This window comes from Artibeus jamaicensis, unplaced genomic scaffold, assembly GCF_021234435.1.
Source record: "Artibeus jamaicensis isolate MK-2021 breed Jamaican fruit bat unplaced genomic scaffold, CSHL_Jam_final contig_233, whole genome shotgun sequence".
Classification (NCBI taxonomy): Eukaryota; Metazoa; Chordata; class Mammalia; order Chiroptera; family Phyllostomidae; genus Artibeus; species Artibeus jamaicensis.
This window is the reverse complement of record NW_026521486.1, coordinates 53856299-53881559: the sequence shown is the minus strand read 5'-3', so window position 1 is coordinate 53881559 and position 25261 is coordinate 53856299. Positions and strand designations below refer to the sequence as shown.

Genomic DNA, 25261 nt, shown 5'->3' with positions numbered 1-25261 from the left:
ATCACACTTATATTCTTTCTCCCAGCCACTCCCATAGTTCAAGCTTTGACTATGGCCAGAATTCAGAGGCAGGCAGAAGGATTCCAGTGCTGGAGAGGTGGGTGGGGCGAGAAAGTCATCATGTTGTGTGTGGTGAGGAGGAAAAGACTGACCCTGGGACAAATGCTTCACGGCTCTGCTGCCAGATGAGGTGGAAGGAGAAGTTAACCCGGCAGTGCGTGTTCTGGAGGTCTTCATTTGAAAGCAGCTGAAAAATAGGGATCCCAGATGGAGGGGAACACTGGTAGAGGGGGGAAGGGCTGGAGAAAGCCTCGGATCCCACTTGAACAAGCATTGCTGAGCCTGGGCATTTATCAATTTTTAAAATTATTTTATTTTTATTTATTTAATTTTTAGACGGAAGGGAGGGAGAAATAGAGGGAGAGAAATATCAATGCATGATTGCCTCTCATGTGCTCCCTACTGGGGACCTGGCCTGCACTCCAGGCATGTGCCCTAGACAGAATAGAACTAGTGACCCTTTGGGTCAAAGGTTGGTGCTCAATCCACTGAGCCACACCAGCCAGGGCTAAAATTACTTTAAAATCGTTACAGACTCAGAGGAAGTTGTAAAAATAGTACATGAAGTTCCTGTGTATACTTTTCCCAGCTTCCCCCAGTGGTGACATCTCACATAGCTGTAGCACAACATCAAAACCAGGAGCCTGATAGAGCCACAATACTATTAACTAATCTACAGGCCTTACCCATTCTTCACCAGTGTTTCACACACATTCATTTGCATGTGTGTGTATGCATGTGTGGTTCTATGCAATTTTATCCCATGTATAGATGCAAATAACCACCACCAAAATCAAGATACAGAATGCTTCATCACCACAAAGGAACTTCCTATGCTAGCCTTCTGTAGTCATTTCCCACTCCATCCCCAGGCAATCACTAATCTGTTCTTCATCTCTATAGTTTCATTATTTTGAGAATTTTTTTAAAGATTGTATGTATGTATGTATGTATTTATTTATTTAAGATTTATGTATTTTTAGAGGGAGGGGAAGGGAAGGAGAGATACGGAAGAAGAATGAGAGGGAAAGAAACATCAATGTGTGGTTGCCTCTTGTGCGCCCCTTGCTGGGGACCTGGCCTGCAACCTAGGCATGTGCCCTGACTGGGAATCAAACTGTGACCCATTGGTTCACAGGCCCTCACTCAGTCCACTGAGCCACAGCAATCAGGCTGTATTTATTTATTTTTGGAGAGAGGGTAAGGGACAAAGAGAGGGAGAGAAACATTAATGTGTGGTTGCCTTTTGCATGCCCCTTCCTGGGGACCTGGTCCGCAACCCAGGCACATGCCCCAGACTGAGAACCAAACCAGTGGCCCTTTGTTTTGCAGGCTGGCACTCTATCCACTGAGCCATACTGGCCAGGGCTGAGAATGTTGTATGAGTGCAATCGTATAGTATCAGCGTTTGTTTTAATTTACTGAATTCCCAAACTCTTGACTCAGATACAAGAAGTTCTCTGGCAGGTTGTTTATTCTAATGTTCAGCTTCCTCCATTCTTAGGATCCCTCTAGCTTCTTCAGTCCCCTCTTTACCTACAATACTTCTGTAATAGTATTGCTTTCTAGTCCAACAATCTGGCATCACTTCTCCATTAGAGAAAATCTAAACTCACCAGGCTGCTCTAGAGCTCTTGCATGTTCCCGCCAGCCCTTGCCCCACTATTTATAGGCAAGCTAATTTTGGGCAGCCTTTCTCTCTCTCTCTTTTCCTTCTCCTTCCTCCTGTGGCAGTGAGGTGACTTCTCAAATATTTGGGCAGAGGAGGTCAGAAGCAGATTCTTGGCGTCTGATTTCAGCCTCGGATTTAGCAGGAGCCAGTGGAGTGCAGCTGGAGGGAGGCCGAAGCTGTAGGTGCAGAAAGGGAGGCAGCTGGGGCTCCAAAGGCATTCTGACCCTGGCTGGAGGTCCGGGCTCAGAGTCAGCAGTCCCGGGTCCTTTCTTGATTTTACTATTTTGTATTCTCATACCAGCTCTTCTCTATTGTCTGTGGCCCTGAAATAGAAAAGGGATGGGAGAGCATATCTGGGGGGTAATAACAGTAGGAGACCAGTGCCAGCCTAGTGGCAGTACTTGTACTTCCTTAGCAGCACCTGTTTAGAGGTTGCCTAGTTCCCTGGCCACAAATGTAATATTGTAAATAGTAATTTGGAGGTTTGTTAGTAATTTGCACCCAGAGCAAGGATTGTCAAAGGGCCAGCAGAATGAGAGTCTACTTGTTTGTTTAAAAGTATAATCTTGGAAGCCTTGGCTGGTGTAACTCAGTGGACTGAGCAAGGGCCTGCAAACCAAAGGGTTGCCGGTTTGATTCCCTGTCAGGGCATGTGCCTGGGTTGTGGGCTGGATCCCCAGTGCGAGGGCTCAAGAGAGGCAACCACACATTGATATTTATCTCCCTCTCTTTCTCCTTTCCTTTCCCTCTCTCTAAATAAATAAATAAATATTTAAAAGAAGAAAAAAGTAAAACTATAACCTTGGACAAAGAAGTAAGAGAAATTGTCAGGTGGGATAATCCTCACCTGTTTCTCCTTTTTGTAGAACAGGCTTGAATATGATGATTGGAGTTCACATGATTCGTGATTAACGTCTCTACGGAGTCAGGACTTGAAACACCCTGATTGCTCTTATCTGATTAAAAAAAAAAGAAGTAAGAGACAAAGGGAGCATGTGAAGAAGAACTAGGTAGGACACATATTGCAGCTTTTAAGAAAGGGAGGGAGAAGACAGAATATAAAAAATATGACAGCATTTGAGGGGCAGAGAAAACATTAGAGACACAGAAATAGTCTGAGGAAGACGCAGAAATATTCCAAGAAGGGGGAAAAAGTAGAGTTTGGGATGAGAGAAAACCAAAGAGAGAGAGAGAGAGAGAGAGAGAGAGAGAGGGAGAGAGAGAGAGAGAAGTAAAGAGGAGAAGAGAGGAAAGGAGAGGAGAGAGAAAAGATGGACTCCGGGATATACACAAGACCAACACCCAGTAAGAAAGACAACTAGGAAGGGAAGGTGGGAGCAAGTGAGGTTCCATTTGTGCCAAATTATTTCCTATCTCTCCTCCAGGCCCCATTTCTGGATTGGAGTTATAAATAGCAGAGAGTTGGAAATGTCCCCCCTCCCTTTGATTCTATCTCAACCTAGGGGAAGGGAGAAGAGGCACAGGCCTGCAGGTCCCCTAGGAAATTCCCAGGAAGCCCCACCCAGCTCCTGCCCGGGCCAGCCCAGGACTCTGCCCCGTCCGGTCCTCTCCCCTTTGGAGGGTGGGAAGTGCGCAGTCCTGGAAAGGTCTGGGAGCTGGAGGCATCCTTCCCGTCCTTCTGCCTCCTGGGTCCAATCTCTCGTCTCTGCCTTTCTTTGGCACCCCCTTTCTCCCAGCCTATGTTCCTCTGCGTCTATCAGCCTCAGGCTGTTTTTCTTGTTTTCTCCCATCTTTTGTTGATCACACTCTTGCCTTTCTTTCTCCATCTATTTTCTTTCTTTCTTTTTTGTTTGTTTCTTTCTACCTGCTTCCTTTGCTTCTCTTCCTAGGCCTGCTGAGTTTTTCTCTCTTTTTGTCAGTCTTTCCCTCTCTTCCCTGAATGCAGACGAGGTGTCACTTGCTAGGCTTGGGGGCGTGGTGTGGGGAGAGGTGGGAAGCAGTTTGAGTCGAACAGTGTGAGAAGTGTTCCATGTGACCAAGGGGAGAAGCGAGCGCTAAGGGGCCAGATGGGACCCAGGCTCGAGATCGCTCCCCTTTCATTTCCTCTCTTTCTGTGTGCCTATCTCTCTTCCCAGACTCCTTTAGCCTCATCCATTTCTCATCTCTTTACCATCTTTTTCTCTTTTTCGATCCCTCTCTGGCTCCCCATGCCTTGGCGCCTCCTCCAGCCCCCCCCCCACCCCCAGCAGACACCCGCAGGAGTGAGGGGAAGAAGAGAACTCTGAGCCCAGTGGGGCGGAGCTGGGGCGGGGCTGGGGGGCCCCGGCGCAAGGCCAGGTCTCTCGTCCCGCAGACCGCCCGGGCATCCCTCTGCGCTGCGGCCTCCACCTGCCGCGGAGCCGCGGAGCTGGAGGGCGGGCAAGGGCGGGGCGGGGCGTTGCCCGTGGGGGGGTGCGGAGGCGGGAACCTCAGTGGATGCAGAGAGCCCGCAGCAGTCCGGCCGGTGTGGTGCTTGGGGCGGTGGATCGGTGAAAGATTGGGAGACCCCTGAAGACCTGTGGGACTCCATACCCGGCACCCGCCTGAGAGACCTGGTGCTCGGGCGCTATCCAGTTTCCTTGCGCCCGTGGGGAGCGCGCGCAGGGTTCACCGATGGCCAGGACTCTGCGCCTCAATCCTCGAGGCCCCCCGGGGATTTGTTACCTTCTTGGCACCCTTCTAGCTGGACTGCTTTCCCCACGGGCTGTCGCCTTCAATCTGGATGTGATGGGCGCCCTGCGCAAGGAGGGTGAGCCAGGGAGCCTCTTCGGCTTCTCTGTGGCTCTGCACCGGCAGTTACAGCCCAGACCCCAGAGCTGGTGAGTCACCGCGCCCGCCCAGAGTCCCTGTGCTCGAACCACGGATTCCCCACCCCTGCCTCATCTCTCAGTCTTCGAACCCCACGAAGACTCGACTGTCTATAGATATCCTGCACCCCAGTTTGGAGCCTCACCCCATCTATCTCCAGCTTGGAGGGTACACTCGAACCCCAAGACCCAGGCTCTTGCTTTGGGGATGAGCTGTAGAGCAAGGTTCTTGTCTTGGCAGGAACTATCTTTGTTTGCTCCCCCGCCCCCCACCCGCCCCCCAGCTTGCATCTTTGCTCCAGTCCCAGGGTGCGTGGCTCCCCCCCCTCTCCAGAGGGCCGAATTCCCTCAGGGAGGAGGACTGAGCGTGCTGTCTCTGCTTAGGGCAGGAAGAGAGGGGAAGGACAGAGAAGAGAGGCTAAAGGTGCTGTGGGAGGGGTAGAGGGTAGGCTCCAGAAATAACTTCCTGCCAGTGCGTTGCTGTAGGATGGGATCAGGGCAGCAGGACACCGCGGACCCAGGAGAGACCTGCGCTTCTGTGGCTGGAGACCACTGGAAAGCTGGGAGAGAACTTGGTGGGGTCTGGCAACCTGCACTGCGGGTTTCAGTGAGAGAGCGCGGCGGGAAACGGAGCCCCCAAAAGGTGCAGCAGCAGTGAGACAGACAGAGATCCAGGAAGGATGCTGGCCAGGCTGTTCCCCTTCCTCCTCAGGAAATTTCCAGCTCCAGGAGTCTCAGCAGTGGGGGAGGCAGGGAGCAATGAGGGTCAGAGGACAATCCTGGTTATTTTCTAATCAGTTCAGGACCCACAGGAGAAGGACACACTTGTGAGGGGCTTGTGACCGTGGTGCTTTGTGTATTGTTTGCTCTAGCTGCGTGTACGGTTTTAAAAAGTGAGACGGGAAGGGGAAGAGAGCTTCCCACCTTCTCCTGCCAAAGAGCTTTTCTCTCCTAGGCCAAGCCTAAGCCACACTAAGTGTCCATTACTGGGATCGATGCCATCCACAGGGACTGCGTTCTCCCCGCTACTACTGGCCTGGGGGCAGAGGGTGGTGACAAGAGCTCATTTCTCTTTTCCTGCTCAGGGACGGGGGCGGATAGCTCTGATCTTTTTTCTGTTATTATCCCTGTCATCAGGGAGCAGGGTCAGTGGTCCCCAGAAGTCTGGAACACATAGAAAGCAACTGACTTCATCTCATCTTTAGTGTTCCGTCTGCTTCCTTCCCTCATCTGTCTCCCTTCCCCCTTCCCCCATCTGCCAGACTTCCAGAACTGGAGGCCTTTTTAGGACATGCTGAACTCTCTAAGCTATTTCCAGGCAAATTCTAGGTTATTTTTAATAGCTTGGTCTCTTGTCATTTCCCCCTCATCTCTGAAGGTGGCCCCTGACTCTGTCCCCCGGAGTCAAGCTGAGGGCATTCCCCCAGGGGCCTGACTGACTAACCCGGGGTTTTGCTCCAGCAGGGGGCGCTCTTCTGCCTTTTGGCCTGTGGGAGACCAAGTACCTGGCTTATCCCTAGGTTTCAAGTTCCAGGTCTCCTTCTCCAGCATGTAAAATGCTTAGAACAGTGCAGGGCGCATAGTGAGTGGTATAATTCCTGTATTGGGATCCGCAGACCTAGAGAATAGGTTCAGCACCTTACAGCAAGCCCAGATCCAAAGGCTTGGCTGGAGCACTCCCAAGCTGAGCCGGCCTTCGTTCAGGCCCAGCACTATCCGCAGAAGGCCACCCAGATGAGAGAGTCGGAGGGGGCTGGACTTGGGTGGGAGCCTGGAGTGAGTGGAGAACTAAGAAGTGTAGTGGTCGTGGGCTTCTCTTTCACCTTCACTTGGCCCAGCTCCCAGGGAGTCCCTCTGCCCCCAGCTGCCAATAAGATTTTGCTTTTCTCGCTGTGGTGGCTGCAGCTGTGGCTACTGTTCTGTCCGGAGCCTTTGGAGTATTTGGGGATCATGGGATAAAGCCAGGAAGAAGCGTGTGGCTGGGGCCGAGGTGGAGGGACCAGAGAGGCTGTTTGTGGGAACTCTTGTTCCAAGAAGGATGGGCTGGTCTGTTCACCACGGGTGGGGCTGTGTGGATTCATGTGCTCAACTTCTTTCCTCCCTGTAGACCCCTCCCCTCCCCCCTTCTCTCCTCTTGACCCCCAGAGGAGATGTGAACACTGGACACTGACTGTTAGCTTCTCCTGGGGCTCAGCTATGCGCTGACCATCTGAGACACTGCCTGCCTCTGGGGGTCCACGTGATAGTGTGGCTTGGCCTCCCAGGGGGCCGGCACGAAGATGAGTAAGAGCGGTCCCCGGTTCCAAGAGACGGCCGCCTCTGTGCTGGCATTACTGCTGACTTGTCTGAAGGTTGGCCACGCTGCCTGGTTTCTTTCTCTTTTTAAAAAATCCTCACCCAAGGATATGTTTATTGATTTTAGAGAGAGAGGAAGGGGGAAAAGAGAAAGAAAGGGTGGGGAAGAGGGAGAGAGAGAGAGAGAAACATCGATAGGTTGCTTCCTGTATCTGCCCTGACTGGGGTTGGAACCTGCAACCTAGGTACGTGCCCTGACAGGGAATTGAACCTGCTACCTCTTGGTGTATGACTCAGTGCTCCAAGCAACTGAGCCACCCCTTTCTGGATTTGTGGAGGAGTCTCAGTGTTCTGGACATGGCCTGTCACTGGCTGTGGTGGACAGGCACGGGCACTGGAGTGAGGCAGATGTGCATTTGAACTCCAGCATACCATTTCACGTCTCCGAGTGTCCTGTTCTGAAAGACCAGAAAAGGAGCCTTACATGGGATTGTTGTGAAGATTGAGATAAGGCATGTAGCTTGCCTAGCCCAGCACCTAGGCGGAGAGTGATAAAGTTCCTCATGTCCCTGGCATGCAGCCTGGGCCTGACCCAAAGTAGGCGCTGAATGAATATTCCTTCCTTGCCTCACCAGGGCCTGACACAGGGCTCGGCAGATAGGTTTTCAATAAATAGTTGTTAACAAATGCCGAATGCACGCCACGCTCTCCTCCCTACCATGACCCCTCCCCCGCCCCTGGTCTGTCTCTTGACACTGGCTCTGACACGGGGTGACAGCTGGGCAGAGACGAGGAGGAGTTGTGGGAAGGGAGAGTGGCTCTGTGCCCTCCCCTCCCCCTGCACCAACAGAAATGGCACAGTGCCCCACAGATGCCTGTCTGCAGTATTGCCCCACACGGCTTTGGGCCCCTCCCCCAGGAAGGGGGATGGAGGGAAGCAGTGTGGGAGAGAGGCCTTGACATTTGCCCTGCTGCCACTTTTGAGTCTCTCATTCTTCAAAAAGAGAATCCTTGTAGCCAGCTGGGTGACAATCACCTCATCTCGCCCCCTCCTCCACTCCTGGCCTGAGGGTTCAGCCTCAAGGGACCCAGGCAGCCTCCATTCCCAGCACAGTCCTCGCAGGGAAGAAGCCTTGGCTGTGATTATGGAAAATTGTCCTGCCAAGAAAGTTGTAGCTGGGAAAGTGTCTGAGGGGGAGGTAGGAGAGAAGACTGGGAGGGGGTGGCAGTGGGGTGGGGTGAGAGGAATGGGAAAATTGTAGCTGTGAGGAGGGGAAGGGAGGATGGGAAAGAGGATTCAGGAAGTGAGGGGAGAATAGAGGGAACATCAGAGATCAGGGGTATTTGTCCCTATCTTGCTGCTGGCTGGAGTGACGGACAGACTCCTGGGCTGGCAGGTTTGCTGTCAGTGGGGTCTTTGATGGGTTCCTGATGGAGTGGGAGAAGCAGGCCTATATCTAGGCTCTTGCTTGGCCTTCAAAGCCGATCCCTGGGCCACCTCATGGTGCCAGTCTGGGCCCCCGTTACTTTGGCTCCCAGCGTTCTTGGCATTTCTGGGAAGGTTTCAACAGGACTGTGAAGGAGGGCAGAGCTTGGGGATGGGCCAGGGAGTGGGAGGAAAGGCCTGGTCAGGAACAGGTGCTGGGACAGGCGGTTCTTTCAAACTAGCAGTGCTGGCCAGGATGCTTGGGCTGCCGTGTTTGTACACATGTATCTACAGTACGAGCATATGTAATGTGACGATTGCATGGCCAATGCAAGTGTATTAACCTGCCCTTGTCAGGACTTGGGAAATGGGCTTTGGGTCCTTGTCTGCGCCCTTCAATACTCTGTGTGGTAGTGAGATGTTGGGCCTGGGAAGCTCTGTGGGGTGGGAGGATTTGGACTGCTAACTCCTCCCCTGCCCCATCATGTAGGCTGCTGGTGGGTGCCCCCCAGGCCCTGGCTCTGCCTGGGCAGCAGGCGAACCGCACCGGAGGCCTCTTCGCTTGCCCCCTGAGCCTGGAGGAGACTGACTGCTACAGAGTGGACATTGATCGGGGAGGTATGGGCCCTGTGGGAGTGGAGCGGTGGCAGCTCATGAGGAGGGGGGGAGAGGACCTGGCCTCCGCTTCCCTCCCCTAATTCCCGGTGTCCTGCCTCCAGCTGATGTGCAGAAGGAGAGCAAGGAGAACCAGTGGCTGGGAGTGAGTGTTCGGAGCCAGGGGCCGGGAGGCAAAATTGTGGTGAGTGCCACTACTGTGACTGTGTATGCCAGGGCGGCGGTGTGTGTGTGTGGGGGTGTGCATATGGACGGATGTGCTTACAGAGCACAGGCTGGGCATTTGGTATGATGGTCTGATTCCCAGCACCTCAAGGAGAGAGAAAAAATGTGTAAGATATGGCCCCTGTCCTTATAAATTTAAACCATCTAAACATTCGTCCATCCATCCCTTTGTCAAACTCTTACTGAGTAACTTTTAAGCATCAGTCCTTGTGCTAGTTATTGACAGAGGATATGTAAAGACAGGGAAGCCCTGGCTGGTGTGTGGACTCAGTGCTGGCCTGTGAACCAAAGGATCAGCAGTTCGATTCCCAGTCAGGGCACATGCCTGGGTTGCGGGCCAGGTTCCTCACCCCCTGTGTGTGAGAGGCAGCCACACACTGATGTTTCTCTCCCTCTCTTTCTCCCTCCCTTTCCCTCTGTCTAAAAATAATTAATTAAATAAAATCTTTAAAAAAAAAAGGACAAGGAAACGCTTGGCCCACAACTCAAACCGCCTACTGCATACATGCAGATTCTTATCCTCTCCTTTTCTGCATGTGTCTCTCTCTGTGTATCGTCTCACCGCTGTGCACAAGTGCACAGTTATCAATACAAGTCACCGTGGGACAGAGTGTGGTCAGTGGGAAGTGAGTGGTATAGTCCTTGGTCTGTCAAAGTCTGAAGGCAGAGTGCGGGGAGAGGCTGAGGATGGGGTGACTGAGTCGGGCTTTCAAGAATAAGAGACACTGCAGAGTGGGGAGGGGGAGGAAGTTCTTGGCAGGCGAGGTGATAACATAAAGGGCCAGAGACAGGACCAAACTGGTCCTGTAGGCGTGGTCACAGAGGCACGAGGGCTGCGTGTGCTGGCTTCGTTATGCCTGTGTGTGCACAGACAGAGTGTGGAACACAGACTTCTTCCCGCCAGGGCAAGGGAGCAGGTGCGGGTGGGCTGGGGGGTTGCAAATATACCTGATGGACACTGGGCTGGTGGTGGAGCTCAGGGGGTGCCCACACAGGGGTTCGTTGCATGTGTTTTGTGCGTGCACACGAACCAGCACCCGGGCAGCGCGGCTCCGGCAGGCCCCTGGCTCCTCCAGTGGAATGGCTCCTCATTCCTTCCTCCTTCAGACCTGTGCACACAGATATGAGGCGAGGCAGCGAGTAGACCAGATCCTGGAGACGAGGGACGTGATTGGTCGCTGCTTTGTGCTGAGCCAGGACCTGGCCCTCCATGACGACTTGGATGGTGGCGAGTGGAAGTTCTGTGAGGGGCGTCCTCAGGGCCATGAACAATTTGGGTTCTGCCAGCAGGGAGCTGCAGCTGCCTTCTCCCCCGACAGCCACTACCTCCTCTTTGGGGCCCCGGGAACCTATAACTGGAAGGGTGAGTCACTCCTCTGGGAGGGGAGAAGGGCACCAAACCGTCCTCTTACCTCAGAGGGCAGCACGTGGCCAAGCATGCTCACTGCTGTGTAGTCCCGGGGCACCGCCACGCCTTTCACGCCCATCGTGCGAGCACACGCACGAATGGAGGTATCTCCTCTCCTGCGCATGGCCGAGTGTTCCTCAACACGCTGGCATGAGCCCCACACGCACGGCTGGTCCTCCCTACCAACACCCCTGCCACACCTCGTCACTCCCACTCCCGTCTCCACACGCTGCTGCTGGCAGAGCTGACACTCGGTGAGTGTGTGCCAAGTCTGTGGGACCCCAGAAGCTCGGGAGGGGGTGGAGATGGGGCTGGAAAGGAGAGGAGTGACTTTCCCGTGTGACTGTCTAACTAGCATCCGGACCAAAGGATGCTCCGAGCTCCCTGCCCTGGGCACTAACAGGTTTGTCCTTGCAGGCACCGCCAGGGTGGAGCTCTGTGTGCAGGGCTCAGCGGACCTGGCCCACCTGGACGACGGGCCCTACGAGGCGGGGGGTGAGAAGGAGCAGGACCCCCGCCTCATCCCGGTCCCTGCCAACAGCTACTTTGGTAGGGACCTCTCCTGGCCCAGAGTCACTCTAACCCTTTGCTCCTCTCTCTTGTCCTCCCTCTCCACGCTCCCACCCTTCTGTCTCTGTCCCTGTCTTTCTGTCTCTGTTCCCCTCCCTGTGGCCTCTGTCTCTCATATTCTTTCTCTACCTCTTCTTCCTCTTCTGGCCTCTGTGTCCGGCTCTGTCTCTGCATCCGTGGCCCCTCCTCTGGATGTCCTCTCCCCGGTGTCTCTCTCCTCCCCCCGCCCCCGACCCCCACAGGGTTGCTCTTTGTGACCAACATTGATAGCTCAGACCCTGACCAGCTGGTGTATAAAACTTTGGACCCCGCTGACCGGCTCCCCGGACCAGCCGGAGACTTGGCCCTGAATAGCTACTTAGGTTTGTAAGCGTCCACCCACGTCCTCCTGGGCCCTGGGGGCTTGGCCTGGCTTCCCCTGCTCTGCCCCTCCCCCACACGTACCCAGAGACAAGCTGGGCCTAGTGACCAGGCCTGAGAAGAAAAGGTCCCAAGGGGGAGAACCTAAGGGGCTGTGAACAGGGGTCGCCATGGAGAAAGAACCAGGTGGGCAGAGACCACACTGGGAAGGAAAGAGGCCAGACCTCTAGGGGGCATTTTCTCTGGGAGGGATGATGGGCACATGCTGGAGAAGAGTCGAGGCGTGTTGGCAGGTCCCTGTCACTGTCGCGTCGGCATCCTGCTGCAGAGAAGGGAGAAATGAGGCCTGAGAGAAATTGGGGTGAACCAAGCTCTTCCCCACTCCCACTCGTCTCCCTCTACCCATGTGAGGACCCCCTCTCCCTGCCAGGATGGTGGGAGGGCGGGCCAGGAAGGTGCCCTGGATGGGGTAGGGACCTCCGGGAGAGTAGAGTCTGGCTGCTCAGCCATTGCCTTTCTCTTTTCTTCCCAGTCCCTCATGGCACTACCTGTGCCAAACTGCAGTCTCTGGGTGTGGGGGGCTGCTAGGCCTCTGTAGGGGGAGGCGCAGTCAGCCGCGGTGGTGGTGGTGGTGGGTGGTGGTGGTGGTGGTAACGTGGAGGTGCCTGCATCTTTGGCTCCAGACCTGTGAGGAGGACACGGTGGGGGCTGCGGCACACCTTGGCCCCTGAGCCTTAAGGAGAGTGCTCACTGGGAGATCACCCCCCTCCAGGTTTCTCCATTGACTCTGGGAAGGGCCTGGTGCGTGCAGAGGAGCTGAGCTTTGTGGCAGGAGCCCCCCGGGCCAACCACAAAGGGGCTGTGGTCATTCTGCGCAAAGACAGTGCCAGTCGCCTGGTGCCTGAAGTTATGCTGTCTGGGGAGGGCCTGACCTCCGGCTTTGGCTACTCGCTGGCTGTGGCTGATCTGAACAACGATGGGTGAGTGGGCAGAGAGAGTGGAGCTGGGGGGCGGGGGCTGGGTCCAGGGGGGCTGAGTGGCCTCTAGCATCTCTTCCTGATCTCCCTGGCTGGGCAGGCCCCCACACTGACTGTCTTTCTTTCTCCATAGTTGGGCAGACCTGATAGTGGGTGCTCCCTACTTCTTTGAGCGCCAAGAAGAGCTGGGGGGTGCTGTGTATGTGTACCTGAACCAAGGGGGTCACTGGGCTGGGGTCTCCCCTCTTCGGCTCAGCGGGTCCCCCGACTCCATGTTTGGGATCAGCCTGGCTGTCCTTGGGGACCTCAACCAAGATGGCTTCCCAGGTGTGATGGGAATTGGAAAGGCTCAGGAGGGGCGGGGCAGGGAAGTGCCTGAGGTCATGAGGGGGTCTTCTGAGGGCCCAGGGAGAGAAGCAATCTGGGCCCACACCTGAACTTTACCATTTACCAGCTTTATGACCTTGGGCGAGTTACCTAACCTTTCTGAGGTAGTAGTATCTGCAGGGAGCAGCTGACGGGATTAAAAAGGATATGTGCAAGGCCCCTGGGGCTCGGTGGCCTCTCCGTAAAATGGAACACATATGATATGGAACTAGGTGACGGAGGCAAAGTGGGGGCCTGGACCTTGTCACCCTGGCCCCCCACAGCCTGACTGCTTTTCTGCTCACCCACAGATTTCGCAGTGGGTGCTCCCTTTGATGGGGACGGAAAAGTCTTTATCTACCACGGGAGCAGCCTGGGGGTTGTTGTCAAACCTTCCCAGGTGAGGGGGCTTGTTGGGCTGAGGGAGTGGCCATGGGCGGAATGAGGGGGGCACAGCTGCCGAGGGCAGGGAGGAGGCGGAGGTCCGAGTGGTGGGTGGGGCGCTGACAGGCAGGTCCTGCAGGTGCTGGAGGGCGAGGCGGTGAGTGTGAAGAGCTTCGGCTACTCTCTGTCGGGCGGCCTGGACGTGGACGGGAACCATTACCCTGACCTGCTGGTGGGCTCCCTGGCCGACACTGCGGTGCTCTTCAGGTGAGGCCCTGCCCCTCCTTTGTCTTCTCCCTTCCTGAGTCTGCGAGCCCCACTCGCGCCAAATCCGATGCCGGAGAATCCACCCCGGTCAGTCCCCCAGTTTCTCAGCCTCATGTTCTTACCCTTTTTGTGCCCTCAACTCTTCATTTCTCAGGGCCAGACCCGTCCTCCATGTCTCCCACGAGGTCTCCATTTCTCCACGAGCCATTGACCTCGAACAGCCCAACTGTGCTGGCGGCCACTTGGTCTGGTGAGGGAGCGTCCAGGGGGAGGGAGGCTGGGTGAGGACGTCCAGGGCCTCTAGGCCCCCCGGCCTTCTCCATTTCCCTGCCTCATTTGGCACTGGGGGCTGAGGTTGGATAGGGAGGGGACAGGGTGGGGGTGTGGTCGTGGCCCATTAGCCTCTCCTGACTCAAGAGCCACCCTTTGCTCCTCCACAGTGTGGACCTACGGGTTTGTTTCAGCTACGTTGCAACCCCCAGCAGCTATAGCCCTATTGTGGGTGAGTAGGGTCCCCTTCCCATCTCCTACCCTGTTGGTTTTACGGGGGAAAGAAGGGCCCCTGGGTTCAAGGTCAGACTGAAGCGGTTCCCCAGCTCACTGTCTCCCTCCTCTCCCCACACGCCACAGCCCTGGATTATGTGCTAGATGGGGACACAGACCGCAGGCTCCGGGGCCAGGTTCCCCGAGTGACCTTCCTGAGCCGTGGCCCCGATGACCCTAAGCACCAGGCCTCAGGCACCGTGTGGCTGAAACACCAGCATGACCGAGTCTGTGGAGACACCACGTTTCAGTTACAGGTGGACACTGGCCCCTTGGCCTCTGAGGGTCATTGTCATTGCATGATCTCTTCCTTGATTCCTCTTAGCTTCTTCCCTAACACGCTCACACCTCATTCTGAGATCTTGACTTTTGGGAAGCCTCCGTTATTGGCTGTTGCCTTCCTATGTCTCCTGCCAAGTTCAGTGCTCCCTGGAGATGGAGATGGCAGGGTCCCGTCACGTCTGGTTTTCAAAGCTCTAAATCCTGGGTCTCTTCCCTTCTCCACCTTAGTTGCTCTCCCTTCTCTTTGCTCAGTTCTCCACTTCTCTCCTTCATCTCCCTAAACTTTCCAGGTTTCAGAATTTGTCTTAAGTTTGGCTGGGGCCTGAGGACTGTGCTTGTATTCCTTCCATCTTTCCCCTTTCCAGGAGAATGTTAAAGACAAGCTTCGGGCCATTGTGGTGACCCTTTCCTATAGTCTCCAGACCCCCCGGCTCCGGCGACAGGTTCCTGGCCAGGGGCTTCTCCCAGTAGCCCCCATCCTCAATGCCCACCAGCCCAGCACCCAGCGGGCAGAGGTGAGAACGGCTCTGGTTTAGCCCAGAAGAAGGAGCTGGGAGGAGCAGTGATTGTAACCCCTCACCAGTGGCACTCACTCAGCTCGCAGAGTTTTCACATGTTTTTTCCAGTAGTTCCTTATATCGCCAGGTGCTATAACAACTAGACCCCCAAATGGAGAATGGCCCAAAGGACCATGTGTTCCTAGTCAGAGGGAGCAGTGCTCCTTGATTCCAGGTGATTAGTCAGGGGCTCAGGCTGATGGAGGTCTGCATCTGTAACTGTGGCCTCCTCAGTGCTAAGACCGTGTCTGTCCTGTTCACCCGGGAGAGGGGAGCATGAAGCTCCCTGTGAGATTCTCATGGCCAGTCTGGAAGTAGCACTCCACTTCCTCTCCACCTCTTGGATCTGGAACTCAGTTACATGCAAGGAAGTCAAGGGAAATGTGGTCTTACTGTGGACTAGCCTGCTCATCCCTATCATGGCATCATAATACTCCCATCATTGTACTGGTGAGGGCGTGAGCTCAGAGTGGTTAAGTGGCCAGCTCAGTATCACACAGCCAGTAAGCAGCAGATCTGGGAGCTGAACCCAGGTTGTGCAATCCTGTGATGCTCTACCCCACCTTATGCTTTGGTGACACATTTCCCCCGTTGCTCACCCCCTAGGAATGACCCTCTCCTCAAATCCCTCCCCAGATTCACTTCCTGAAGCAAGGCTGTGGTGAGGATAAGATCTGTCAGAGCAATCTACAGCTTGTGCATGCCCGCTTCTGTGCCCGGGTCAGCGACATGGAGTTCCAGCCTCTGCCCATGTGAGGAGGGTGAGGGAGCAGGTGGAGTGGGAAGGCAGGAGTTCAAGGAACGGAAGGAAGCTTTTCAGGAGGCCAGGCAGAGGGAGGGGCGGGGCCTGCAGAGGAGGATGGAAGGCTGGGGAGGACCCGCTGAAAATTCAGAAGACTGCAGATGGAAGTCAGTGACGGGACCACAGGGGCTCCCCTGGCAAAAATACCAATCCTTCACCCCACATATAATAATGTGCAATTTAAGTACATCTCACTGTTCAGTCTTCACAACCCTGTGAGGTAGGAATTATTATCAGTCCCATTTCATAAATGGAGAACAGAGGCCTAGAGAGGTTAAGTCACTTGTCCAAGGTAAGTCAGTGGTGGAGCTGGGACCAGACCGAGGTCCCTGACTCCCAGTCTGATGTCTGGGACACGGGGAAGACCTGAGGCTTGGGCTGGCGAGAGCAGAGGCTCAGGGAGTAGAGGCCAGTGGCATTCTCTAGGGGGCAGTGGGCAGGGTGGGCAGGAGTGGGCAGGGCAGGGGAAGGTGTTCTGATCTTGGAGTGAGTGGCATCTGACCCTTCAGGGATGCCGATGGGACAACAGCCCTGTTTGCATTGAGTGGGCAGCCATTCATTGGCCTGGAGCTGAAGGTCACTAATCTGCCCTCGGACCCAGCACAGCCCCAGGCCGATGGGGACGATGCCCATGAAGCACAGCTCCTGGTCAGCCTCCCTGCCTCTCTGGACTACTCGGGAGTGCGGGCCCTGGACTCTGCGGTGAGACCCTGGGCAGGGGAGCGTGGTCCTGGGGGTTTCCAGTAATCCGAACTGACCTCCCCTTTGCTCCCCCCTCCAGGAGAAGCCACTGTGCGTGTCCAGTGAGAATGCCTCCCGTGTCGAGTGCGAGCTGGGGAACCCCATGAAGAGAGGTGCCCAGGTTGGCACGTCTGCCCTTATCCCTATCTAAGTGACCTCTAACCCCGGCCCTTCCTCAAGCCCCTGACCTCCCCTGACTCTAATCTTGCTCCACCCTCGGCCTAGATCACCTTCTACCTCATCCTCAGCACCTCAGGGATCACCATTGAGACTACGGAGCTGGAGGTGGAGCTGCTGTTGGCCACGTGAGCCTGGTGGGGCTGGGGTGGGATAAGGTTGGGGGCAGTGGAATCGATGTCCACCTAGAAGGGGCTGACCCTTCGAGGTATGGCCTGAGCCTGCTGCCCACTCCGGCCTCTGCCCGCACACCAGGATCAGCGAGCAGGAGCTACACCCGGCCTCCGCTCGGGCCCGTGTCTTCATTGAGCTGCCGCTGTCCATCACAGGGTGAGCCCTGTCCCGGGGGCACTGCACTGGAGGGGCGGGCATTGCCACACCCAAACCCAGGCCTGGGCTCTGCCTCCGACCCTCCATCAGGTCCCAGGCCTCATCAGTCTCCATTTTGACCCCTCTCCTCCAGGGTGGCCACTCCCCAGCAGCTTTTCTTTTCCGGCGTTGTGCGGGGTGAAAGTGCCATGCGGTCTGAGCGGGATGTGGGCAGCAAGGTCAAGTATGAAGTCACGGTAAGTGTCCTGGTATGTGGTCCCCTATGGTCCCCCTCCCTTCTTGGTGCAGAGGAGAGGCTGAGACATGTCCCAGGGGATGGGGCTCTTCTACTGTATGGTGAGTTCAAGGTTTCCTTCAGCTGAGGTACCTTGGCTGTGGGCAGGTATTTGTGCAGGGCCCTCGGCTGACCATATCCTGGTCGTCTCTGGCTGAACATCTCACCTGCTGGTCTGGGGAGGCTACGAGAGCCCAGGGAAGCTTCTCTGTCTGGGGTCTTGGCTGGGTGTGGGAACATGGTGGGATGGCTGATATCTCTCCCCAGAACTCTGCTCTGGTTCCGCTGGGGCTTCCCCACACCACCCAGTGATATCTCCAGGTTTTCCTGGGTTTGACACAGGTGGCGAATGGTGCCTGGCTGGGTCTGGCGTCCTGAGTCTTTGTTGAAACTGTGCTTCCTGAGGCCGTCCCCTCAACCCTGTCCTCTCCAACTCTGTGGATTCAGAGCTGCTCAGAAATCAAGCTCCCTCCTTTCACACTCTCTGTGCCCATAGGTCTCCAACCAGGGCCAGTCACTCAACACCCTTGGCTCTGCCTTCCTCAACATCATGTGGCCCCACGAGATTGCCAATGGGAAGTGGCTGCTGTACCCCATGCGGGTGGAGCTGGAGGGAGGGCAGGGGCCTGGGCAGAAGGGGCTTTGTTCCCCCAGGCCCAACGTCCTCCACCTGGTAAGGCTTCGGCAGAGTGGGAGCTGGGCTGCTGGAGCAGGGTGGGGGGGCGTTAGACTGTGGGAAGGGCATTGCGGAGCTGGGCATGTGTGGGTGAGTTGGGGCCAGGAGGAAGGCGGCAGGGAGGAGATGCCATCTCAAGGTTGTTAAGTTTGGAGGGACACCCACTGGGCCCCCGTCCCCACATCCAGGATGTGGACAGCAGGGAAAGGAGGCGTCGAGAGCTGGAGCAGCAAAAGCAGCAGGAGCCTCCTGTGCAGCGGGAGCCTAGCACGTCCTGGTGGCCTGTGTCCTCTGCTGAGAAGAAGAAGAACATCACCCTGGTGAGGGCAGGGCAAGTGAGGTGCAGGCAGCATGGGGGCAGTTGGCGGGCTGAGAGAGGATGCTGGGGGCATGGAGCTTCATTCAGTGAGGGGGTGTCCAGGGAGGCTGCTGAGACGTGGGATTGACAGTTCACTGCACACGCATGAAGCAGCTGCTGGCACCACAAGTCCCCCCCACCCCCACCAAGTGCTTCCACCAGAGCTCAGCGTTCAGTTAGCTGTGTGTTTGAGGCTCCTCACATTTACACCAGAGGTAATGCTTTGTACAGGTGGGTGGTTTTACCTACCTTTGAGATCCGTTTGTTGTTCTTTTGAATGCTTTTAGGACAAAAGTCAATCTGTGTAAGAACACTTGTTTGATTTTTACAATGTCAAAAGCATTTTAAGTTTTAAAAAGTTCTAATTGTAGTATATTATGTGTGATTCATTAAGTCTGTCCCTTTTGATCAGTTTTGCCCCCATTTCCTGCTTGTTTTACTTAGTTTTGTTATTTAAGTGGAGCAAATTGGCATATGCTCTGTGCTCACCCTTTGAGAACGGTGCTAGCATGAGAGTGTGGAGGGGACACAGATTAAGGGGGAATTTGTCTGGTTACCAGGAGGTGAAACCCAGGTATGGATATATCTGGGCAATTGAGGCAAGGAGTTGCAGAGACTGCAGGGGGATGTAAGCAGTCGGGCCAGCTCTGGTCCCATCTGTCTGGGAGGGGACTCCCCTGTCACACCCTGTCCCTCCTGTGTGGGGGACAGAAGAGCAGGCAGGACGCAAAAGGAGGTGTCTGGGTGTAAGGTGAACAAGTGTAATTGCTGTCTTTCCCTGTTGTATGGGTAATCTTACCTTCTCCACATGACTAATTTCCTCTGAAAGAACTCCCCATTAAAAAAAAATCTCTTAAAATCTATCTATCTATCTATCTATCTATCTATCTATCTATCTATCTATCTATCTATCAATCATCATCTATCTATCAATCTATAGAGAGGGAAAGAAACATTGATGCATGCTTGAGCAATCCATCAACTGATTGCTTCTTGCACGCCCCCTAGTGGGGACCTAACCTGGCTGGCAACCCAGGCATTTGTCCCAACTGGGACTCTAACCAGCAACCTTTCAGTTCTCACAGGACAGTGCTCAATCCTCCAAGCCATACCAGCCAGGGCAGAACTCCCTTTTTTACAAAGAACTTTGAAATTAATTCTTTGACTTCAGATTAAGGCAGAAGGTCTTGCTTTTAGACAATTGACCAAGTATTCTTGATTTGCTCAAAAGTGGTAAAATAGAAGACGACTCACAGAACTCAAACACTCTCAAGCTCTTCTTCTATGAAGTGTGATGAATATAACTTAGTTTTTAGGCAAATGGATCGTTAGGTGGGATTAGGTCCAATGGATATAGGTCAGGCCTGGAAGGAGCAGGGCCTGGTCCCCTGTCCCCCAGCAGCTCCCGGGCAGCCTCCTCCGTCATCAGTGAGTTTGGACTTAGTGTAGGAGTATAGCTTTGCCCAGTATGGGACTGGGTTTAAATACGTGCTCCACACTTACTAGCTTTGCTAGCTCTGGGACCTAAGGTAGGTCACCTGGCCTCTTTGAGCCTCAATTTCCTAATTTGAAAACTGAGGATGATACTAATATGCACCTTGCAGGATAGTTGTAAAGCTTAAACGAGATAAGTACCTGGCAGGTAGTAGGTGCTCAGTGAATGGGAACAACGTTAGGTAACATCAGCAATAAGTGGGAGCAGCGACTCTACTTGCTGCTGTGAAGTAAGAGCCATCCTCCTGCTCCTCATGCATTTCAAAGCCAATAGTCCAGATTTGGGATAGGCTGCCATGTTGGACCACAAGGTTAGTTTGGGAAGGCTTCCTGGAAGAGGGAAGTTTGAGGCTGATAAGGAAAATAGAGATATGACTGAGGAGCAAGGAGAAAAGGTGTCCAAGGGGTGGGGGCTCATGGAAGGATAGATGAGGTCTCTGGGCAGACTCTGTGTCCATGTGACCATGTTTGTGAGGATGCTGGACCCTGGGCAGGCTCAGCAATTCAGAGCCCTGTCTGTCTTTCTGCCCAGGACTGTGACCGGGGCACGGCCAATTGCGTGTTGTTCAGCTGCCCACTCTACAGCTTTGACCGAGCAGCTGTGCTGCACGTCTGGGGCCGCCTCTGGAACAGCACCTTCCTGGAGGTGAGAGCACTGCTGAGGTGCGGGCTGGGCCACCTCATCCCCAGCAGCCCCTCTAGGACCTCCCCTTCTACCTCCTCCCTGTCCAAATGCAGCACACTCTTAACCCCAGATGGGCAGAAACACCCTCTGTGTGGGGTGCCATTCCACTTACAATTTTGGAGCTGGGGGGAGGTGAGGGGATGAGGGCATTGAGAAGGAGGGTCTGCTTCCCTGCTCTCTTAGGAATACTCAGCCGTGAAGTCCCTGGAAGTGATTGTTAGAGCCAACATCACTGTGAAGTCCTCCATCAAGAACCTGCTGCTCAGAGATGCCTCCACAGTTGTGAGCTGCAGGACTGGGAGGTGAGGGTGGGGGAGCTCTTCTCTCCTGCTGGACCTCTTGCTCCATTAACTCTTTGCTTCCCAGATCCCAGTGATGGTGTACTTGGATCCGGTGGCTGTGGTAGCAGAGGGAGTCCCCTGGTGGGTGATCCTCCTGGCTGTACTGGCAGGGCTGCTGGTGCTGGCGCTGCTGGTGCTGCTCCTGTGGAAGGTGAGGCTTGGGGAGGGTGGGGCCAGTGGGGGCTGGGCTTCCCTGTCAAGCAGGTAGCCTTTCATGCTGTGGTTCTCACTCACCCACTCCCTCATTTCCTCAGCATCTGTACTGAGCACTTACCTTGGCTGTACTAGGGACTTTGTCTGGTCTTGGACATTTCAGAGATAAGTCAATGTAGATCTTGTCCTCAGGGATTTGACAGTCTAGTGGGGGAGGGGAGTCTTGTAGTCAGAAGGCACCAAGTGAAGAAAGTACAGTGGCAGTTCAGAGGAGGGATGGCTTGAGAGCCGGGCCTTAGAAGAAGGTGGGATAGTAGGATCTGGATGTGAGAGATGAGGTGGGTGAGGTCTCGGCCTTCCAGAAGGACCATGGAGGCTGACTCATGGAGGCAGGGAAGTGTGGTCTACTTAATTAGAAAGTGACAGGGTAAGGCTGGGAAGGCCACTGTGTCCACAAAGGCCAACAGTGTGGAGAACTACCCCCAGGAAACTGCCTCCAAGACTGAACTCAGAGCTTGCGCATACCAGGTTCTCTGTGGAACCTTTCTTGTAAACAGTGTATGGGCAGAATCACATTTGAATTGGGGGTCCACACAAAAGCACACTCAGTGCAGGGAATCCCAGTCATCACCCGCGGTCGTGCCTGAAGTCCCATGCCACAGCTCGGCTATGTGGAACCATGCTGTCCTTGGAGCTCTGGAGGACACCCTCCCACTCCACCCCCAACCAATTACAGACCAGACACACCCTTTGACTCTGGACTAGCATCCACACTGTTTGGAACCTGGTTGTTCTTGGAGAAGATTGATGCCTTTGTGAAACTGGCTCTGGGATCCCTGCTCCCTGCTCCTACAGAAGGGGGACAGAGCAGAGATAAGGCCCCGTCCTTCCTAAGTCTTCCCATCTCCCCCTTATTTGCTCCCCTCTCCCCTTGACATCCCAGTGTGGCTTCTTCCGTCGGAGCAGCCAGAACTCATCTTTCCCCACTAACTATCACCGGGCCCATCTGGCTGTGCAGCCCTCAGCTGTGGAAGCTGGGGGTCCAGGGACTGTGGGGTAATTTTTGTTTGTGTGCATGTGTGTGTGGGGGTATGTTTGTGTGTGAGTGTTAGAGTGTCCAGCATTCAGGGGACCTGGAACATTCAGGATGAAGAAATGAGATTGCATGAGGGTGGGGTTAGTCTTGGGAACTGAGGTATAAGGCAGTTATAAGGGTGAGCTTATGAAAATGAGGATACACAGCCTGGGGTGTGCACAGAGGGTTGGGTGGGATCTTGGAGTGTGAGCATGTGGAGTGCAGGAAGGTGTATGCATGTCCTTTTTTGGGCATGAGTGTGCAGAGACAAATGTGTAAGGAGATACTGTACAGTCTGAGCATGCGGGAATCTCTGGCAGTCCTGTGTGTGAGTGTGCAAGGGGTGCATTTCCACCTTGTCCAGGCCAGCATGTTCATGATTTAGGAAGGGGCGAGGCCATCATATTCACGGACAGAAGACCCTGCCCTGCGGGGATGCTGCCCAGTGTTTAAGTACACAGGGTGTGTGTGTATGAGGCTTGAGAGGACTCATTTTGGAGTATGCAGGGCTCTAGGAAGCCACGTTTCCCGTCAGATCTCATTCATGCTCTGGGCAATGCTACTGGGTCCCCTAAAAAGCTTGGGCTGGTAGAAACGTTGGGGTCAGCAGTCCTGATCTTTCACCTTCAATCCCCTCTTTCAGGTGCCAAGGGAGATGTCCTTGGCCTCGCACCTTGGGCCCCCTCTTGGTCTTTCTCTTGCTGTAAACGAGACCCTGATGGTGCCACCCATGGGGGCTGCTTACTGCACTAGATGCTGTCCAACCCATCTCCTTTCTGCGGCAGTTGCTTCTCTCTGTCCCAGGGGTGGTGGACCCGGGAGCTGGGCTATGCTGGGCGTCTGCTCCAGGGACCTCAGCCCTCATGTCTGGCCTGGTGTTTTTACAGATGGGATTCTTCAAGCGGGCGCGGTACCCCGAGGCCACCGTGCCCCAGTACCATGCGGTGAAGATCCCTCGGGAAGACCGACAGCAATTCAAGGAGGAAAAGACAGGCACCATTCTGAGGAGCAACTGGGGCAGCCCCCGGAGGGAGGGCCCTGATGCACACCCCATCCTGGCTGCTGACGGGCACCCGGAGCTGGGCTCTGATGGGCACCCTACACCAGGCACTGTCTAGCTTCCCCTGTCCCAGCCTGGCCTATGTGTCCCTTCCATCCCTTCCCCAGAGACGGCTCCTCTGGATGAAGACAGTAGAATGGGCTGCCCGTGTCCCACCAGGATTTTGCAGGATCTGTTTTCTCAGGGGCATAGAGCACTCCCTCCAGGAGGAGCATGCCCAAACCTCCCCTTAGAACGCTGTGACCTGAGAGAGGTAAATCAGGGAAGGGGTCGTAGGAGAGGGTGAGAAGGGCAGCAATGTCCTGATGCAGAGGTTTGGGAGAGGAGACCCTAATCCCTCCCTCTCCTATTCACCCAGTGTAGCAGGACCCCAAGGACCTATCTTCCCAAAAGTGCCTTACCCCATAGGGTTGGGGAGGAGGTTGCATCGCCGATTCAGGGGCTCTTATCTTCCTAATTTCCCTTCTCCTCTACCTTAGTTTGCTGCATCAGTCTAGCAGATTTCGTTTATTTATTAAAAAAAAAATTGAGAACAAACCCTGGCTAGTGTGGCTCAATGGACTGAGTGCTGGCCTGTGAACAAAAAACAAAAAACAAAACAAAAAAAATTGAGAACAAACCTCTGGCCTCTTTGCTGGGTTCTGCTCCCTCATGCCCATGGTCTTCAGGAGAGGCCTGATTCACTCTGCACACCCCAAGCTCAGGACAAAGGTGGTAGTGGGAGGGAGGGTCGGCAGCCTGGCAGGTGATGTATGCATCCGACTTCTGTGACCAGATCCTGGAGGTGCAAGGGTGTGGTATCCAAAGGAAGGGCGGGGGCACTTTTCTGTGGGAACAACTTTATTTGTGATAGACCAAAACTGAAAACAACCCAAATGTCTATCAACAGCTGAATATATAATCTATGGTACATCCATACAGTGGACTACTACTCAGCAATTAAAGGATCTATTGATACATTCCTACAACATGGATGAATCTCCAAACAATCATACTGAGTGAAATAAGCCAGACAAAAAAAAGTACATAGTGTAGGATTCTATTTATATAAAATGCTACAAAATGTCACCTCTTGTGACAGAGAGTAGACTAGTGATTACCTGGGGATGGGGATGGAAGAGAGAAGAATGGATCACAAAGAGGCACAAGGAAACTTTCATGGTCGATAGGCATGTTCATTATCTTGATTGCAGTGATGGTTTTACAGGTGTACAAAGCTCATCAGGTTAAACATTGGAAATATGTATCCATTCTTATACATAATGATACTTCAATAAAACTGTAAGTGAATAGGGTATAGATTATAACCCACTGAATAAAATAGAAAATTTGTCCATCAATATGAATGAACAAATGAACAAGAAGATACATAATATCAAATATTACTGGTGAAAGTGTAAATCGATATAGCCACTTTGGAAATCTTTGACGGTATTTGCTAATCCCAGTAAAACAACGTATAGATTAGTGGGTACAACATTCTACCACTTGTGTAAAGAAAGGTGAATATATATGTATATACATACATGCATCTAAATGTGTGGTGTGTGTGCTATCTACTCACAGATTATCTCCATCTCCAGGAGGATTCACAAGAAATTGGTGATGTGATATTTAGTGCCTTCAGAGAGGGGCTCTGGGAGGTTGGGAGACTGGGGTGGAAGAGACTTTCCCCTGTAGTGTCTTTTATACCATGTGGGTGTTTTATCTTTCCCCCAAATTTCTTTTTTTAAAAGGTTTTATTTATTTATATTTTTTAGAAAGGAGGGGAGGGAGAAAGAGAGGAAGAGAAACATTGATGTGTGGTTGCCTCTCATGTGTCCCCTGCTGGGGACCTGGCCCGCAACCCAGGCATGTGCTCTGACTGAGAACCGAACCTGCGACCCTTTGGTTCACAGGCCGATGCTCAATTCACTGAGCCACACCAGCCAGGGCCAAAAGAAATTCTTTAATGATTCTTTTAGAAACTAAAAGAGGTAATGCCATAATTCTGGCTAAAATTAGCTGTTGAGATCAGACATTAAAGTAATCTCATTTCTTTTTAGGCGGAAACTTCAAACTAAGTACTGGGGCATTATATTAACATGAAATACAAAATTTGGTAACTATTTCATAGATTCATAAAAGAAGAAAATGGCCCTTGCTGGTGTAGTTCAGTGGATTGAGTGAGGGCTGTAAATCAAAAGGTCATTGGTTCGATTCCCAGTCAGGACACATTTGCAGGCCAGGTTCCCAGTGGGGGCCACGTGAGAGGCAACCACACATTGATGTTTCTCTCCCT

General features: G+C 53.9%; 1 protein-coding gene and 1 non-coding gene across 4 annotated transcripts; both read left to right on the top strand.

The window, feature by feature from the left end:
* The first annotated feature begins 2556 nt into the window (after nt 1-2556).
* Nucleotides 2557-2693, top strand: LOC119048575 (U8 small nucleolar RNA). The gene has a single exon (XR_005082369.2). It is a non-coding gene; the product is annotated as a U8 small nucleolar RNA (small nucleolar RNA).
* A 1466-nt stretch (nt 2694-4159) lies between these two features.
* Nucleotides 4160-23511, top strand: ITGA7 (integrin subunit alpha 7). 3 transcript variants are annotated; one of them, XM_037144121.2, is made up of 25 exons: nt 4160-4551; nt 8751-8878; nt 8980-9059; nt 10208-10463; nt 11321-11440; nt 12211-12418; nt 12549-12742; nt 13093-13181; nt 13305-13432; nt 13587-13682; nt 13873-13934; nt 14063-14232; nt 14623-14772; nt 15451-15566; nt 16126-16318; nt 16398-16478; nt 16583-16662; nt 16790-16864; nt 16998-17100; nt 17635-17811; nt 18003-18134; nt 20199-20312; nt 20535-20633; nt 20718-20843; nt 22808-23511. In XM_037144121.2, the coding sequence occupies exons 1-25, from the start codon at nt 4346-4348 to the stop codon at nt 23036-23038; spliced, it is 3414 nt and encodes a 1137-aa protein (XP_037000016.2). In that variant the 5' UTR covers nt 4160-4345; the 3' UTR covers nt 23039-23511. The 3 variants fall into 3 exon arrangements, with proteins under 3 accessions (XP_037000016.2, XP_037000015.2, XP_037000019.2); XM_037144120.2 differs by lacking the exon at nt 11321-11440 and adding an exon at nt 10926-11057; XM_037144124.2 differs by lacking the exons at nt 11321-11440; nt 14623-14772 and adding an exon at nt 10926-11057.
* The last annotated feature ends 1750 nt before the right edge of the window (nt 23512-25261 follow it).

What these genes read in the sequence shown, in the direction of transcription:
- ITGA7 (XM_037144120.2), top strand. Translation starts at nt 4,346, where the DNA reads ATGGCCAGGACTCTGCGCCTCAATCCTCGAGGCCCCCCGGGGATTTGT. An exon ending in GACACTGCGGTGCTCTTCAG is followed by an intron (nt 13,433 to 13,586) that starts GTGAGGCCCTGC and finishes TTCATTTCTCAG; the next exon opens with GGCCAGACCCGTCCTCCATG. An exon ending in TGCGGGCCCTGGACTCTGCG is followed by an intron (nt 16,319 to 16,397) that starts GTGAGACCCTGG and finishes TCCCCCCTCCAG; the next exon opens with GAGAAGCCACTGTGCGTGTC.